General features: G+C 41.2%; 2 protein-coding genes across 3 annotated transcripts in view; one reads left to right on the forward strand and one right to left on the reverse strand.

Moving 5' to 3' along the window:
- The window catches only part of TDP2 (tyrosyl-DNA phosphodiesterase 2), a 17,842-nt gene extending 4,987 nt beyond the window's left edge, over positions 1-12,855 (reverse strand). The window contains exons 1-4 of the mRNA XM_011962791.1: positions 12,372-12,855; positions 12,200-12,285; positions 3,770-3,943; positions 3,022-3,113 (exon numbers count right to left, since the gene is read on the reverse strand). Of these exons, the coding sequence (XP_011818181.1) occupies positions 3,022-3,113; positions 3,770-3,943; positions 12,200-12,285; positions 12,372-12,614 (595 nt within the window). The 5' untranslated portion in view covers positions 12,615-12,855. The remainder of the gene's footprint in view (positions 1-3,021; positions 3,114-3,769; positions 3,944-12,199; positions 12,286-12,371) is intronic.
- The window catches only part of ACOT13 (acyl-CoA thioesterase 13), a 36,788-nt gene continuing 31,731 nt past the window's right edge, over positions 12,702-17,758 (forward strand). Inside the window, exon 1 of one of the 2 annotated variants that reach the window (XM_011962789.1) lies at positions 12,702-13,008. In XM_011962789.1, the coding sequence (XP_011818179.1) occupies positions 12,928-13,008 (81 nt within the window). In that variant the 5' untranslated portion in view covers positions 12,702-12,927. The remainder of the gene's footprint in view (positions 13,009-17,758) is intronic. The other variant, XM_011962790.1, reaches the window with a different exon arrangement.

Genomic DNA, 17,758 nt, shown 5'->3' on the forward strand with positions numbered 1-17,758 from the left:
TGTAATCCCAGCACTTTAGGAGGCCGAGGTGGGCAGATCACCTGAGGTCAGGAGTTCGAGACCAGCCTGACCAACATGGAGAAACCCTATCTCTACTAAAAATACAGAATTAACTGGGTGTGGTGGCACATGCCTGTAATCCCAGCTACTTAGGAGGCTGAGGCAGGAGAATCACTTGAACCCGGGAGGTGGAGGTTGCGGTGAGCCGAGATCGTGCCATTGCACTCCAGCCTAGGCAACAAGAGTGAAATTCCGTCTCAAAATAAATACATAAATAAATAAATAAAAATGAAAAAAAAAATGTAAACAAGTGCCAAAAAATAATGCTGCCAATATCAGATGAGAAAATTTGAGAAATTTCTGAAAGACACAGAGTAGATAAGATGAACTGTGGCCAACTGATATCCATTTACTACTTCTCACACTAGAAGTTCCAGAAAAATTATAGTAAATGAATAAAAATCTAGAAAGATATAAACCTGCAAGAGCAGAAAATAGGAGTAGAGGCCACGAATGAAAGCTTCCAATAGTTTTTCAGAAAACAGACGGAGAAATGGTAACCAGTTTATCAAAACAGAAGGAAACCACTTGAGTGACTGTAGCAGAGAACCATAGACAGGAAGCAAGCAGATTTGTTCCACCAAAATCTGGAAACAGTGCTTGAACATAAAGGTACCACAAAAGGTAAGGTGCTGAGGTAAGAAGAGGAGGGCCAGTTCAAGGTCTGGATACAGGGTTAAACAACTCCCAGGTTTCCTCAACTCCTTAGAGCTAAGTGACCGTCCCTCTATTAACAGGAGACTAGGGTTTTACAGAGAACTAAATTTTAGAGGCTCCAGAGTCACCAACCACAGGCAGGGGCATGCGTGTTAGTCCTGGGCTGATAGAGGAATGGGTTGAACACTGATTTAAGTGTGCCGATTCAGCTCCTTTCCCCTGACCTGCTTCCAGAAGGTAGGCAAAACAAGCACACCACCCCAGCCCCAACACCCAGAAAGCAGAAAGCTAAATCATTCGTTTTGGAGAAACAAAATGGCCTCAGATTAAGGGCCTGTATATACCAACACACTGACAATTGTGGATCTCCCTCAAATGAATAAGTAGTTTGCTCCACAATCAATCCCTCACCCCTCTCCAGTGAGGTAAACTACTTAGTCTTGTAATCAACATTTTAGTGTTTGGTGTTTAAATATGAACCAAAAGCCAAGGATCCCTACATATTTAAGGAAGAGGTCTAACATGACATGATGGATACTGACATGACATAGCATAATCGAAACAAAAAGAAGGAAATAAAAACAATGCATGGAAAGAGATTAAAACCTAAAACAAACAAAAAACTAACAAAAAAGATACTGTATCCATAAACCAAGAAAAGTATGCCATAAAAAAGATATTCAGTGAATAGGAGGCCTAGGAAATTAAAATACTGCTATCTTAAAGTCAAGATAGTTGCCAAGAAAGTAGAACAGACCGTCAATAGAGATAGGAGAATAAGAGAGTTAAGAAAATTCAAAGATCAACCCAGGAGGTCCACCGTTTAACAGAGGGAGTTCAGAAAAAGCGGAGGAGTAAAAAACTGTAAGGGAGGAAAGAAGAGACAAGGAGAAAAGGAAAGAGAAATAATGAAAAGAATGAAAGGAGAGGCAAGGGGAACGGTGGGAGGAAGGGAGAGAGGGAGAAAAGGGTTTTCAACAACTAAGGTTTTCCACATATTAAAATTCCACAGATTAAAAGTTCTCACCAAGCATTCAGTACAATAAATGTTAAAAAGACCCAAAGAACATGAGGGTTAAAAAGAAGACCCTCAAAGCTTCCAGAGAGTAGGGAAAAAGAAAAGAATAAGAATTAGAATGACATCAGCCTTATCACCCATTATCAATAATGGAAACTAGAAGACATTGAAGAATGCCTTCAGAATTCTGAAGGAAAACATCTGTTTACCCAGATACCTATCTTCAACCAAACTATCAAGAACCACAAAGCTACAACACAGACATTTTCAAATATGCTGGGATTCAAAAACTTCACTGTCCATGCACTGTTTCTTGGAAATTAGAGACGATGCTCCAATAAAACGAGGAAGTAAACTAAGAAGGAAGCATGGGAATCAAAAATCCTAAAAGAATCCCCAAGAGAATACAAAAAAGTTCCATTGAGAGACACACACAGACTGAGAGAGAACTCTCTCCTTAGAAATTCTCGATTAAGGAGTCAACTGAAATTAAAAATCACATACTATATAAAAATGAAAGTCAAAGAAAACACTATACAGTTGACACTTGGAACAACACAGGTTTGAACTTCAAGGGTCGACTTATACAGGTATTTTTTCAATAAATATAGTTGGTCCTCTGTATCTGTGGGTTCTGCATCCACAACCAAATGTGGGTTGAAAACACGGTCTTCTCAGAACGTGAAACCTGCAGATATGGGGTGCTCACATATAGATGGGTTCTGCAGAGCAGACTGAGGAACCTGAGTATGTATGAATTTTGGTATCCACCAAGGAACCCTAGAACCAATCCCCTGAGAATACCAAGGAAAGACTGTATATGAAAATCACGAGATGTGGCCAAAGCAGTATTTTAAATATATTTAGCAAAAACAAAATAGATGGAAAATTTAAAAACTAAATTACTCAGGGCAAAAAACGTATAAAAAGAACAACAAAATAAATAAGGAATTATAAAATAAAGACTTTTTGAAAAAGCATAACCACAATGTGATTATTTCACTTAAAACTTTTAACAACTAAATTTCAACAAAAAGGTATTCAGTTTCTCAAATTTTAGCAATTTATATTTTCCTGAAAAATCACCCATTTCCTTTTCACTTATTAACCTTTTCACACTTATTAAGTTGTATAAAATATTCTCCTATAATTCTTGTAGTATCCTGGGTCTTGCTTATTTTTCTCAAACTTATTCTTCTCCATGTCCCAATAGACCAACTTTCATTTATCCCTCTCACTGATCTGTTTTTCAAAGAAAAGACAAGTTGAATAACAAAAATTGTTACCTGTAATAATCTCATAATCACTTGCTCTCTTCTTTAGGTAGCTATAATATGGGGGAATAACTTCCTGTAGAAATATCACATCTGGGCTGTACCTAATGAAAAAACATCAATTTATGACAAATACCAAGTATACCATTTCATTTTCAGCTACCTAAATGAAGGAAATTCCACAACATACCAAAAACAAAAAACCCTCTTGTGCACCTAATATTGAGTGTTTATGCTGATCTTTGGTAACTATAAAATGAGAAAGATGTATGCTATTTAAGTAGTACTATAACAAACATATCAAAAAGAACTAGAAAAACTGACAATAGAAACCACCATACTGAGAGACTTCAATGGTCCTACACACTAAGAGATGCTTTCAACGTTTCTTTCAATCCTCTTGAAGCAGTTATTATCCACAATGAAGAAAACTGACCTCCAGAGAACTTAAGTGATTTGCCCAAGGTCACAGAACCAGTATGGCGCACAAATAGATCTTTTTGGTAGTTTTAATTTCACGTAGTTATTATAAACAAAGTTTAAGAAGAAAACAGTACTAAAATGTTTCTAACAAAAATTAATGTTCCCACTTTGCTGCAGCCTGCAATCCTGCTCTCAGGCAATCATCTCAATTCTTTCAGATGTTTCTTCTCAGAGCTGGACATTGAACTTAGGTTTAATTCGAAAGCCCACAACCTTGCACTGTTCCTTTAAATATACATAAGACACATTACTATTAAACAGAAGTGATCATACTTACAACGCTAAGTAGGAACACACCCCTCGAGCCCTCTCTGACAGATTGTTTAGATCTAATCCATCAATATTCCAGGTAATGAAGCAGAACATGCTGTCATTTTCTTGCTGAGTATCTTCAGATGGGCTGATTTTAGAAGTGGTGGAATCAGTTGTTTCTTCATTGGTTAGGTCAACACTGGCAAGATCAGAATAAAACACAGCTTTGCAAATAATCTATACACTGATTAGGAATTATTTTGTATTTGTAGCCGTCATTTTACAGACAAATTTTTAAAAAGCCCTAAAAGTTTGACACTGTCCTTACAGGGTTAACAAAAATTGCATGCCAGTTTCTAGATACAAATATAATTAACCATTAATCACGCTGCACTTTGGCCCACTTCTTTGTAACTTTGTAACTTTGTAACTTTGGAAAGTCATCCCATAGCCCTATATACTGGCCACTTGCATCCCCATTGCTCCTGTGGGTAGGATCTCTGACATTAGAATCATAAGGCTTTTGTTTAAGAATTGCTTAAGAAGTTTTTCAGATGCTGAATTCCAGCAGAAAGCTGACACCAACCAGTTTGAAGACATCCCAGAGGAACTGAATCTACATGAGAATGCAGTTTCTTCATCTCCAGATCCCATGACTTCATCATTGCACTCTGACCAATCAACAATCCTCACACCTTGGTCCACTCAACACCCTTTCAAGTCTCAAGCTCCAGACTTCTCAAGGACAATCTGAAGTTTCCTCCAGTCTCCTGGTTTGGTGGCCTTACAATTAAATTTTTTTTTCTGCTGCAACCCTTGGTGCCTCAGGGTATTGACTTGCAAGCTGTACCCCAACTACCTAGGGCACATGTCCACAAGGTAGTCAGGACCTCTTGAGGGTGTGTCACTGGTGCGTCCTTAACCTTGGCAAAATAAACCTTCTAAATTGATTTAGACCTGTCTCAGATACTTTTGAGTTCATAGATAGATTCTTATTGCACTGTCCAAATGTTTGCTCACTTAGGCAGTTACAGACAACTTAATATCCTTCAACGACATGTGTCACTAAAATAATTGTATAAACTATAATCCCAAATTAGACTCAGAAATGTAGGATTTCTAAATCTTTTTGGAATCTTTTAAAATCATATATTAAATAAGATCTCATTGTGGCAGATAAATAGGAACTGCAAATTCTTTGCTACTCCCCTCTTTGAGTGATGAAGCCTAATGCCCCTCCCCTTTGAATCCGGACCTTAGTGGTTTGCTTACCACAGGGAAGGAATATTCTGGGACTTTTGAGGTTTGGCCTTAAGATAATCTGCCACTTCCATTCAAGGCTTTTGGAACACTTCCTCCAGGAACCCTGGAACTGCCATGTAAAAAGTTCAACCACCCTGAGACTGCCATGCTGGAAAGGACATATGTATGTGCTCCAGTCCACAGTCCTGACTCCACCATCTGCTCCCCTAACCAATGCCCCAGACATATGAGTGGAGGGACAAACATTATTAAAAGGTGACTCCTAAGCAAGTATAAACTATTCATGAATTTAAAAAATAGGTGTTTGAATTTATAATTTTAATGCCAACATTTTAACTTTTCTCCTATACACGATTCACCCAGATTCCTCAAATGTTACATTATTAAAAGGTGACTCCTAAGCATGTATAAACTATTCATGAATTTTAAAAATAGGTGTTTGAATTTGTAATTTTAATGCCAACATTTTAACTTTTCTCCTATACACGATTCACCCAGATTCCTCAAATGTTAACATTTTACTTACTTAACATTTGCTCGCTTTGTTCTTTTTACTCTGACCCATTTGTTTAAATATTTTTGTATTATTTCCTAAACACAAAGACATGCTTATACATACAGTTATGCATCACATTTGGAGAAGTGTGTCATTAGGTGATTTCATCATGATGCAAACATCATAGAGAGAATTTACACAAACGTAGATGGTACAGCCTCCTACAGACCCGGGCTATATGGTCTAGCCTGTTGCTCCTAGCCTACAAACCTGTACGGCATGCTACTATACTGGATACTGTAGGCAACTGTAACACAATGGCAAAGGTATAGTAAAAATACAGTCATATGATTTTACGGGATCATCTTCATTTATGCAGTTTGTTGTCAACTGAGATATGGTTATGTGGTGCCTAATGGTATACTCTAGTATGATCATCAAGTCAGAAGATTATCATTGATACAAGTTTTTCTTTTTCTTATTGCCTCCTGTGGCTAGATTTAATATTATCTAAAGACCTAGTTCGATCTTGCCAATTGTGCTACTAGTGTCCTAATCCAGGATCACATGTTACATTTAGATGGCATGTCTCTTTTAATTTTCTTTAATCCAGAACAGTTTTTCAGTCTTTGTCTCTCATGACTGACATTTTTGAAGAGTACAGGCCATTTATCTTACAGAATGTCCTTCAGTTTGGGCTTATGTTTTCCTATTATTTGGTTCAGATTATGCATTTTTTGGCAGGAATGTCACAGAAGTGATAGTATGTCCTCCTCAATGCATCATATCAAGCATCTGATATGGAGCTGTCCCATTCCTGGTGATGTTAGCTTTGATCACTTGGTTAAAGTGTTGTTAACCAGATTTCTCTACCACAAAGTTAGTATTTTCCCCATCATAGTATTTTGTGGGAAAGTACTTTGTGATTATGTAAATATGCTGTTGTTCACTGAACTTTCCTACTAGTTTTAGTATCTGTTGATGATACCTGCCTGAAATAATTATCAATATGGCAGTTTCCAAATGAAGATTTTTTTCTAATTCCTCATGCCTTCTATATTTAATAGTTTGGAGTTCTACTGTAAGGAAAAATGTTCCCTTCTCTCTTGGGCAACTGTATTTATATCAGTATGGGTTCTTTTTGTATGGATTGTAATCTATTCCTACCAAGCATCCTGTTGCTTGGATTACATCAGATTTGATGGGGAATGAGGGTAGGGAGCTGTTAAGCTAGGTCTTGTGCCCTTCTGGCACATCCCCAACATTTTCTGGGCACCTCCTACTTTCTAACACCACAGATATCATAGGCTCATCTTGTACTTTTTTTGCCCCTGCTCAGTCATTTCTTTTTAACTTCTTTTTTTATTTTTACATTAAGCCTCTTCCATTCTATGAAATCAGTCATTTCTAAAAAGCCCTTGTTCCTTTCAGTGAAGAATGGTATTTAGAGGCCATGATCTGGGTGCTAGATGAACTTAATGCCAATTTTGAAGCATAAAATATTTTCAATTGTCTTCCTTTTACATAAAAATAACCTTCAAGAGCTTAAAAAAAAAAAAAGTACAAAACTTTCTTTTGTGAATTTCATCCCACCCAAAAGTTCTCTTATTCAACAATGAGCTAATATTAGACCTTTTTTCAACGTCTTACTGTGGGGGAAAGAGAGATCAGACTGTTACTGTGTCTATGTAGAAAGAGGAAGACATAAGAAACTCCATTTGGATCTGTACTAAGAAAAATTCTTCTGCCTTGAGATGCTGTTAATCTGTAACCCTAGCCCCAACCCTGTGCTCACAGAAACATGTGCTGTGTTGACTCAAGGTTTAATGGATTTAGGGCTGTGCAGGATGTGCTTTGTTAAAATTGTGTTTGCAGGCAGTATGCTTGGTAAAAGCCATCGCCATTCTCCAGACCTAAGAACCCAGGGACACAATGTGCTGCAGGCCACAGGGACCTCTGCCCAAGAAAGCCTGGGTATTGTCCAGGGTTTCTCCCCACTGAGACAGCCTGAGTTATGGCCTTATGGGAAGGGAAAGACCTGACAGTCTCCCAGCCCGACACCCATAAAGGGTCTGTGCTGAGGAGGATTAGAGCAAGAGGAAGGCCTCTCTGCAGTTGAGAAAAGAGGAACGCATCTGTCTCCTGCTCGTCCCTGGGAATGGAATGTCTCCGTGTAAAACCCGGTCATACATTCTATTTACTTGGATAGGAGAAAACCGCCTTATGGCTGGAGGTGAGACTTGCTGGCGGCAATACTGCTCTTTATTGCACTGAGATGTTTGTGTAAAGTCAAACATAAATCTGGCCTACGTGCACATCCAGGCACAGCACCTTTCCTGAAACTTATTTTATGACACAGAGTCCTTTGCTCACATGTTTTCCTGCTGACCCTCTCCCTACCATTACCCTACAGTCCTGCCACATCCCCCTCGCCGAGGTGGTAGAGATAGTGATCAATAAATACTAAGGGAACTCAGAGACCAGTGCCAGTGCGGGTCCTCCGTATGCTGACCGCCTGCCCCTAGGCCCACTTTTCTTCCTCTACACTTTGTCTCTGTGTCTTACTTCTTTTCTCAGTCTCTCGGCCCACCTGATGAGAAATACCCACAGGTGTGGAGGGGCAGGCTCCCTTCATCTTACCACCATAGAGAAAACGCCAAGTGATTCCATGCCTGATCAAAGATGTTGTTTCCTTTTTATGGAAAGCATTAAAACCAGAAAGGAAAAATTATTAGCTCTTTATTTCTGTCAAATCTTCTGTTTCATAATTGAATTTAAAAATACATATACTGTCAAAGACAAAGGTGTCTGTTAATCACATTAGGCCCCCTACCTATCCGGTCTAGGTAAGGTTCCCCTTTAAACTTTTTTTCCAAGTTTAAAGATGTCCAACTATAACTCAATCTACTTCATAAAACTGTAAACACAACCCCTACTTTCCTCAATGGGTGGACTGTCATGGGTCATGTATGGGGAGAGCATGATGGTGTCATTAACCATAGTTTATACTTACTGAGTTCTATATGCCAGGCACAATTCCAAGTGTTTCACACCTATCAGCTCACTTAATCCTTACCACAACCCCATGAGGAAGGGGTGGCACAGATAAAGAAACTGAGGCAGAGAGAGATTACACAGTTACTAAACAGCACAGGTAGACTTAGAACCTTATTACTATCCCCATTGCACAAAGAAATGGAGGCAGAGAGAGGTTAAACAGTTACTAAACAGCACAGGTGGACTTAGAACCTTTGCATTTTGGCTCCAGAGTCCATGCTCTTATTCACTAAGCCATCCTTTCCTCCTCTAGTTTCATTGCAATCCAATTCCATATTGATATAATTTGGATGTTTGTCCCCTTCAAATCTCATATTGAGATATAATCCATAATGTTGGAAGTGGGGTCCAGTGGGAGGTGTTTGGGTCATGGGGGCAGATCCCTCATAAATGTCTTGGTGCTATCCTCACGTTAGTGAGTTCTTGCAAGATCTGCTTGTTTAAAAGTATGTGGCACTACCCCACTCCCTTGCTCCTGCGCTCACCATGTGATACCTGGGCTCCCCCTTCCCTTCTGCCATGATTGAAATCTTCCTGAGGCCCAGCAAAGGCTGGGGCCTTGCTTCCAGTAGAGCCTGCAGAACTGTTAGCCAATTAAATCTCTTTTCTTTATAAATTACCCAGTCTCAGGTATTTCTTTATAGCAACGCAAGAACCTAACACAAATATCTCTGCAATTTATGCAACACCCACTATATTTAATATTTAATGCAGCAAGAAAAACCAGGCAACTGTATTTAAAATTTCCATTTGGGAAAATGAAAAGGGAAATAAACTCTAAAACGTTGCTGTACAGAAATACTAAGGGAACAGAAAGGGACTGGCAAACGTTAAGGGCATGATTTTTTGACTTCATTCCTAAGCAGACGAGGAAGCGCTTTTGTCAGTATATCTGGTGTCTCAGGTTTTATGTGTTAGGCCAGTGCTCCTCAACTTTAAATCACCAGGAGATCTTGTCAAAATACAAATTCTAATTCAGTAGGTCTGGGTGAGACCTAAGATTCGGCATGTCTAACAAATTCGCAAGTAGTAGTGGCATGCTGCTTGTCCAGAGTCCACACTCTGAGTAACAAGGCTCTGGGACATGGGCTGTCAATGCTGGCTCTGCATTAGAATTACCTGCACAGCTTAAAAAAAAAAAAAAAAAAAAAAAAATGAGGAATACACAGGCCCTACTCAAGACTAATTAGAATCTGTTGTGTTTTTTTTTTTTAATTTCCCCAGATAATTCCAATATGCAGCTAAGATTCAGCATAGCTGTTTTAAGAGGATTTCCCTGGTATCTCATCAGAGACACTAAAGATAGATTCTAATGTAGGGGGCTAAATCACTTTAGTGTTCAATTTCAATTTTTGTTGATATCCCAGGAATTCACTCCAGAATTGAGATTCCTGCCCCAATCATTTAAGACAGCCAATGCCCTTGCTCAGCAGGGTTGAGTTTCTCTGGTCATAAAATCTTCCAATAAATTTTTTTTCTTTTCATTTTCGCTAAAGCCAATATCAAAAATCTAATCACCGCACGCTCTGTGAATGCACAGGCCTTAGAAACACCCCGAAGTTTGCCCCTTCCCCATTTTTCTCTCTTCAGCAAACTAAACTTTAAAACCTCACTCTCATTCATACTTGACCTGAGTTCTGAGAGACAAGAGACCACAGCCTAATCAACACCTTTGCTTGTTTTTGCCAATTTACCATTCCGGGGTAAGAGAATCCTAATAGCCATGACACTATTGCTTAGCTTGATTCGCATCTTTTCTGAGGGCCTATTCCAGGAAATCCACTTATTTTGTTACTATTTATTCGTTACGATACAGTCTATTGCAACCAACAGACATTAACTCAGGTTGGTTTGACCAAAACAGGTGAATTTATAAGGAAACAACATGTCACAGAGCCTGGTACAGAAATACAGCCATGTTTAAGGGCAGTTAAAGGCTTTCTCTGAATCCTACACTTCAACTTCCCTCTGCTTCATTCTCTCGCTGCAGACCTCTCTTCTCAGCTTCTCTGTACCCAAAAAAAGATATGTATGAATCCTCACAGGTGCTAAGTTAACACATTACAGTTCCAGCTCCATAGGAAGACTCAGACTTGACTCTCTTGGTCCTAATTCTGAAACCAAGGAGAGGATCTGACTGGCCAGTCTGAGCTAGGTGAACACCTCCTAGACCAGCTTGCTCTGGTTAGTAAAACGGAAGCCAGAGACAAATCACTGTGGGTGAGCAGACAATTCCCCAACAAGAGGCAAGACAGAGAAAGGAACCTAACGAAAATATCTTATCACATCTGTAAGCCAATGCAGCTGAAAAGACCAAAGGGAAAATACAGTCTCCACTATGAACAGTCAATTTTACAGGTTGTACATATAACTGGGACAATTTTATACATTCAGTAAATATTTATTGGGAGCTTATGATGTGTCAAATGTTGTCAGACTTTGGGAAGTTAACAATGTATAAAACAGATACTCCTTACTAGATGTGCAGTCTAGTAGGAGACATAAAACAATGAACAGCACTTACAATATGGACTAAGTTATTATAACAGGGGTCATGCAGGATGCTATAAGAGTACCTAAAAGGGGAACCTTACCTAGACTTGGGACATCAGGAAAAGTTTCCTGGAGATAAATCGTGTCTCAGCTTGGGCCTTTAAGATAAATACTAGCAAGGAAGGAAAAAGAAAAAAAATCCAAGTAGAGGTAATAAAGATCTTTATGAAGGTTCAAAGACAGGAGAAAATGACCCATTGGAAAAAAGTAAAAGTTTGATATGCCTGGAACCTGGAAAGACAGGTTCCAAGTCATGGAGCCAAATAGTAGAGGGCCTTGTAAGGCATCTACACTTTTCAAGAGTAGTAGTGCAGGAACTGGAGAGGGGCACTGAAATAACAGGAGTGGGTGTGCATTAAAAAAAATAACAACAACAGGCCGGGCGCGGTGGCTCAAGCCTGTAATCCCAGCACTTTGGGAGGCCGAGACGGGCGGATCACAAGGTCAGGAGATCGAGACCATCCTGGCTAACACGGTGAAACTCCGTCTCTACTAAAAAAAAATTCAAAAAACTAGCCAGGCGAGGTGGCGGGCGCCTGTAGTCCCAGCTACTTGGGAGACTGAGGCAGGAGAATGGCGTAAACCCGGGAGGCGGAGCTTGCAGTGAGCTGAGATCCAGCCACTGCACTTCAGCGTGGGCGACAGAGCGAGACTCCTTCTCAAAAAAAAAAAAAAAAAAACCTATTATTCTGGCTGGCCAGCCTAGGGCCTAGAATAAATCAACAATTCAGGAAGCAAGGAGACTTCCAAGCTGCCATTCTTGGACGGAAGATTTTTGCCTTCATTCGTTTCAAACTTCTCGCTTACTTACTTCCTATCATTTGAGTTAAACATTACATTTCCATTTTTTCCTCCCTGGACCCCAAATCACGTTCGAAGTGACAGTATGGGGGAGTGTTAGATCCGCTGCTGAGGCGCATCTCCGCGCAGCAGCAGCAACGCAAGCCCTACTCCTCTGGCTACGCAGCTTGGAAATCTGCCTCAGCATCTTGCGCCCAGCTCCACTGCAGGTTCTAGGACGCGCAGCGCAACCTGGTATCAAACTGCCTCCGTCCGTACTGGCTCCCAGCTCCCCTCATCACTTACTAGGTCCTGGGCTCAGAGATGGTTTCAGGGCGGCGTTCCAAGGCGCTCTCCTCCACCGGAGGCTCGAAGTAGGAGTTCAGAGCCCTCTGAAAAACAAAGGCACCAGGGATGAGGTTTGTGCGCTCCACCGACCTAGGTAACGGAGCGGGAAGCGAGGACGGCAAAAGCGTACTTCCATCTCCCAATCGTTCTCGGCCAGGAAGCACTGAGCCACAGCGGCATCGCAGCTCGCGACCGAAGCAAACTCCACACACAGAAGTCGCCGCTTCTTCACCTCTGGCTCGCCCTCTTCCTCCGCCGCCCCCAGGCAACTCCCCAGCTCCATCTTCTCGCCGCCTCCGCACCGCCCCTTTAAGCGGAACAAGAGGCCAACGGTCGGCTCTGCGCAGGCGCTTGCGACAGGGCGCTCCCGCATCAACCGCCCGGCAGGGAAACTCGCTCCGCTCTCCGAGAATAATAGCTGCAGCTGCGCCGCAAGCGAGCCGCCGCGGTGGTGGGGACGAAGCGCGCGTGCGCGCGTGGTCACAAGCGTGCGGGAAACGTCAGTGAGCAAATCGCGGACCACCGTGACCGCCAGCTGGCGTGACGCCCGGCCTGTTGCACTCCTAGGGACGGAGAAGGGTGCAGGTTCTTAGTCCTCTGTGTCCTTCTTTCACGAACTTCTGGATTTTCCAGCTCTTCCAAAGTTCGTTCTTGCGCAGAGCCCAAAGGCCGGAAAACCGTCCACGATGAACAGCGTGACTCTGAATCTGCGGGAGGTGATAAAGGCCATGTCCAAGAGTCGCGGTTTTGAGAGAGTTTTGGGAAAGGTATGGGAGGCGAAGCCTTGGCTTCTAATGAAGGGAAAGAAAGCACCGTGCTTGGTGCCGTTGTGAGCTTTGAATAATCATCTCTTGTTAGGTTCTGTTCTAGTAGCCTGTAAATTTACCTTAGTGATAATGATTACTACTTTAATGGAGCTCCTAAATATGCTGCATCGAACCCGTAAGTTCTCTATCTAAACATAGGTATGGTTATGAGTCGTGGAGACAGAATTCCTCAGTTGTAAGGCTGGGAGGGACTTTGGAGTTTGATCCTTCAACCAACAAGCGTCTGCATTGACCCAGAGAAGAATAAGAGAAACGTCTGCATTTAAGGCACATAACAGTCTAATTCTCTAGACTCTGGAGGATTAGAAGATAAATAATTGCAATAAGGTACGAAAGCCAAGTGCTTGGTAGAGTGGTGGACGAAGGGAGAAGTTGTACCTCTGTAGTGGTTTGGGAAATTTCTCAAAGGCATGCAATTCCTGAAGAAATAAGTTAGCCCTTGGAGTAAAACGGAGTGCTTTTCTGAGACCAGCACTCACAAAGCCCAAAGGTGTTTGTTTTCATTTTTGTTTTCTTAAGAAGAGGTTTCGCTCTTGTTGCCTAGGCTGGAGTGCAATGGTGTGATCTCGGCTCACTGCAACCTCCAACTCCCCGGTTCAAGCGATTTTGCTGCCTCACTCAGCCTCTTGAGTGGCTGGGATTACAGGCATGTGCCACCATGCCCAGCTAATACTGTATTTTTAGTAGAGACAGGGTTTATCCATGTTGATCTGGCTGGTCTCGAACTCCTGACCTCAGGTTATGCACCCGCCTCTGCCTCCCAAAGTGCTGGGATTACTGGTGTGAGCCACCACGCCTGGCCTTGAAGGTGTTTTGTTGTTGTTGTTGTTGTTTTGAGACGGAGTCTTGCTCTGTCGCCCAGGCGGGAGTGCAGTTGCACGATCTCTGCTCACTGCAACCTCCACCTCCCAGATTCAAGTGATTCTCATGCCTCAGCCTCCCAAGTAACTGGGATTACAGACATGCGCCACCACTCCTGGCTAATTCTGTATTTTTATTAGAGACAGGGTTTCATCATTTTGGTCAGGCTGGTCTCAAACTGCTGACCTCAGGTGATGCACCTGCCTTGGCCTCCCAGAGTGCTGCTGGGATTACAGGCATGAGCCACTATGCCCCGCCAAAAGCAGGGATTTATTGAAAATAAAAGGACACGCCTGTGTTTAGGGTGTGGAGCACCAGCCCAAGGGCCCTGATACACCATGAAAGTCTCCTGTTAGCCACTTGGTACTCATCTCATGTAAATGAAGTGGTGTCCCACAATTGGCTGTGAAAAGCAACCAATCAGAGGCTAAAGTGAAGTTACAAAGTTCCACTTATATGCAAACAAAGACTTGCTATGCTATCAGAGGCTGAAGTGAAGTTACATAGTTACACTCCTATGGGACGATCTGATTGGTTGCAGAAAGCATAATTTTTTTTTTATAAGGGCTAACTTCTTAGCATAATTTTGCTTTTTGCAACCAATCATGGTACTTTCAGTTTCCCATCTGCTACACAGAAAAGGTGGGGGTTTGGAAAGGGAGAAGCCGCTGGTTCTTTTGTTACTTGGTGTGGAAAGTAACAAAAAAATGTCTGAGATTCCTTCTGTGGAACAAAGTTCCTTCAAAGCCAATTTTAAAAAGCCTATGTAAAAAATAATTATTCTTGCTACACTTCATACAAATAATCTGGTCAAGTGTAATAAAGCAAATCAGTCCTACCATGATTTGTCTTTAGTAAAAACGGAAAACTGGAGAGAGAGAAAAACTCCTTTCAAAGGGTTTTCCTTTCAATTTACTTATAGGAAGTCGGCTTGAAACAGCTCTAGGTTGCCTGCCTCCAGACCCTATTCTCCTGCCTCACTTGTAAGAAAATGATGTTCCATAAGAAGCATTTATAACTAAACCTTGTGAACCCCAACAATTTGAGACAGGTCTCAGTTAATTTAGAAAGTTTATTTTGCCAAGGTTGAGGATGCACATGCGGTGACACAGCCTCTGGAGGTCCTGACAATATGTACCCAAGGTGGTCAGAGCACAGCTTGATTTTATACATTGAAGGGGTGGCCTGCCCCTCCACACCTGTGGGTGTTTCTCGTTAGGTGGAACGAGCGACTTGAGAAAAGAAATGAGACACAGAGACAAAGTATAGAGAAAGAAAAAGTGGGCCCAGGGGACCAGCGCTCAGCTTACAGAGGACCCACGCTGGCACTGGTCTCTGAGTTCCCTTAGTATTTATTGATAATTATCCTTACCATCAAAAAGATAAGGGAGTGGCAGGACAATGGGATCATTGTAGGGAGGAAATTAGTAGTAAGACATATGGATAAAGATCTCTGTGACATGAATAAGTTCAAAGGAAAATGCTGTGCCTTGAGATGCATATGCAAATATCTCCATAAACCTTTTAGCAGCATTGTTTCAGACTATCACATGGGGAGAAACCTTGGACAATACCTAGCTTTCCTAGGCAGAGGTCCCTGCGACCCAGGAGGCCATATTTCCGACTATCACATGGGGAGAAACCTTGGACAATACCTAGCTTTCCTAGGCAGAGGTCCCTGTGACCTTTGGCTGCTTCCCTGGGTAGTTGAGATTAAGAGAATGGTAATGACTTTTAACCAGCAAGCTGTCTTTAGGCACTTGTTAAAGCACATCCTGCACAGCCCAAAATCCTTTAAATCTTGAGTCACCACAGCACATGTCTCTTACAAGGACAAGGTTGGGGGTAGGGTCACAGGTTAACAGCATCTCAAATACAGAACAAAATGGAGTCTCTTACGTCTACTTCTTTCTATGTAGACACAGTAACAGGCTGAGCTCTCTTTTCCCCACAGTACATTTTAGGGAGATATGAGACATCAACAAATATATGTAAAAAGAACACTGGTTCGGTCCGGAAAGGCAGGACAACTTGAAGCGGGAAGGGGGCTTCCAAGTCACGCGTAGGTGGGAGACAAACGGTTGCATACTTTTGAGTTTCTGATTCACCTTTCCAAAGGAGGCAGTCAGATACACATTTATCTTAGTGAGCAGAGGGATGACTGAATAGAATGGGAGGCAGGTTTGCTCTAAGCAATTCTCAGCTTGAATTCTCCTTTTAACTTAGTGATTTGGGGGCCCAAGATATTTTCCTTTACATTTGCCCCCTTTTCTTTTTTAAAAAAAATCTTTTGGAGAAAGCATTTTAGTAGCAAAATGAGTCTTTGGTCCCAGATTTCATCTGATCTCTCATGCTAGGATGGTTTATTCCTAGACAGGTAGGTCCCGAGTTATTAGGAAAGCTAATTTTTAGAAGGTTGGGCAGTCTCATGTCCTGTGAAGAGAAAATAGGGGGAGGAAGGGAAAAGAACAACAAACAAAAGAACAATTCTGGAAAATATACATAGGCTACATTGTTCTGAAGTCCGTACGTACATCAGTAGGCAGGTATGAAAGTGGCTTATGTATGTAAATAGGTTACTGTTATTTTCTTCTGAAGTTTAAGTTGTCTAGCTTTGGTTTGCAGGGCTTTACAAAAGCAGTTTAGTTTTCAGTGTCTCCAAATTAGGAAAAGAAAGAAGAAAAAAATTAAAAATATTATTTTGGAGGCTTGTAGCCAGGAAAAAGTAGAATTCAGCCTAAACTGTAGAAAATAATAAAAATTGATAAAATTAGGCAAGACTAGTACCTAACAACAAGTTAGTGGACTATAGTCCACTAACAACAAGTGGACTACAGATTTTGAAACATAATTTTTCTCTCTCCAGTTTTCCATTTTTACTAAAGACAAATCATGGTAGGACTGATTTGCTTTATTATACTTGACCAGATTATTTGTATAAAGTGTAGCAAGAATAATTATTTTTCACATAGGCTTTTTAAAATTGGCTTTGAAGGAACTTTGTTCCATAGAAGGAATCTCAGACTTTTCTAAATCCAAGCTCAGCCATGGATTTGTACCATCAAATACCTATGAGTTGGGTGAATTTCCTTTCTTTTTGATGTTCCATAATAAACCAGGGGCTCCTGGACCTGTCAGAAAATGACACTCTTTACTTAGCACAGGTCAGAAACCCTGTACAGGGACTGTGTAAAGTATGAGGCTAGTTTTCCGAAGGGCTTTTATTGGCTCCATAATTCAGGTTTGATTTCTTAAAGGAAAGTACACCATTCCACTCAAAGCCTTGCTAAAATAATCAGTTTCTCCAATTGTGTCTTATTACAAATGAAAATAGATTCTTATTGCACTTATGCAAATAACTGTATTGGCACAAGTTAAGAATACTCACAAATAGTTTCCAAATTCTGGAGAAATCAGGTAGAGAGAAACAAATATGCTCCAAATTTTGTTCATAGGAGTATACTAAATTGTTAAAAGCTGTCAATAGCTCAAAAGTTTCAAGACTCTGAAAAACCAAAAGATCAGCAATGTTTTAAGCAAAAAGTCAAAAAGATTAGTTCAGTCCCCATAGTTAATTCCTATTCTGCTTGATATTCATGAGCATTTTAGCTCTCCATGAGTTCTGACAGTTTTTCCTCTATTCTCTTGTAACAATCTCCAAAGTTATTGGAGACCTGCATTCAAGAGGAAACAACAGGTGCAGGAGAGGATGTGGAGGAATAGGAACGTTTTTACACTGTTGGTGGGAGTGTAAACTAGTTCAGCCTTTGTGGAAGACAGTGTGGCGATTCCTCAAGGATCTAGAACTAGAAATACCATTTGACCCAGC

This window comes from Colobus angolensis, unplaced genomic scaffold (genome assembly GCF_000951035.1).
Source record: "Colobus angolensis palliatus isolate OR3802 unplaced genomic scaffold, Cang.pa_1.0 Scaffold6, whole genome shotgun sequence".
In the NCBI taxonomy this organism is placed as follows: domain Eukaryota; kingdom Metazoa; phylum Chordata; class Mammalia; order Primates; family Cercopithecidae; genus Colobus; species Colobus angolensis.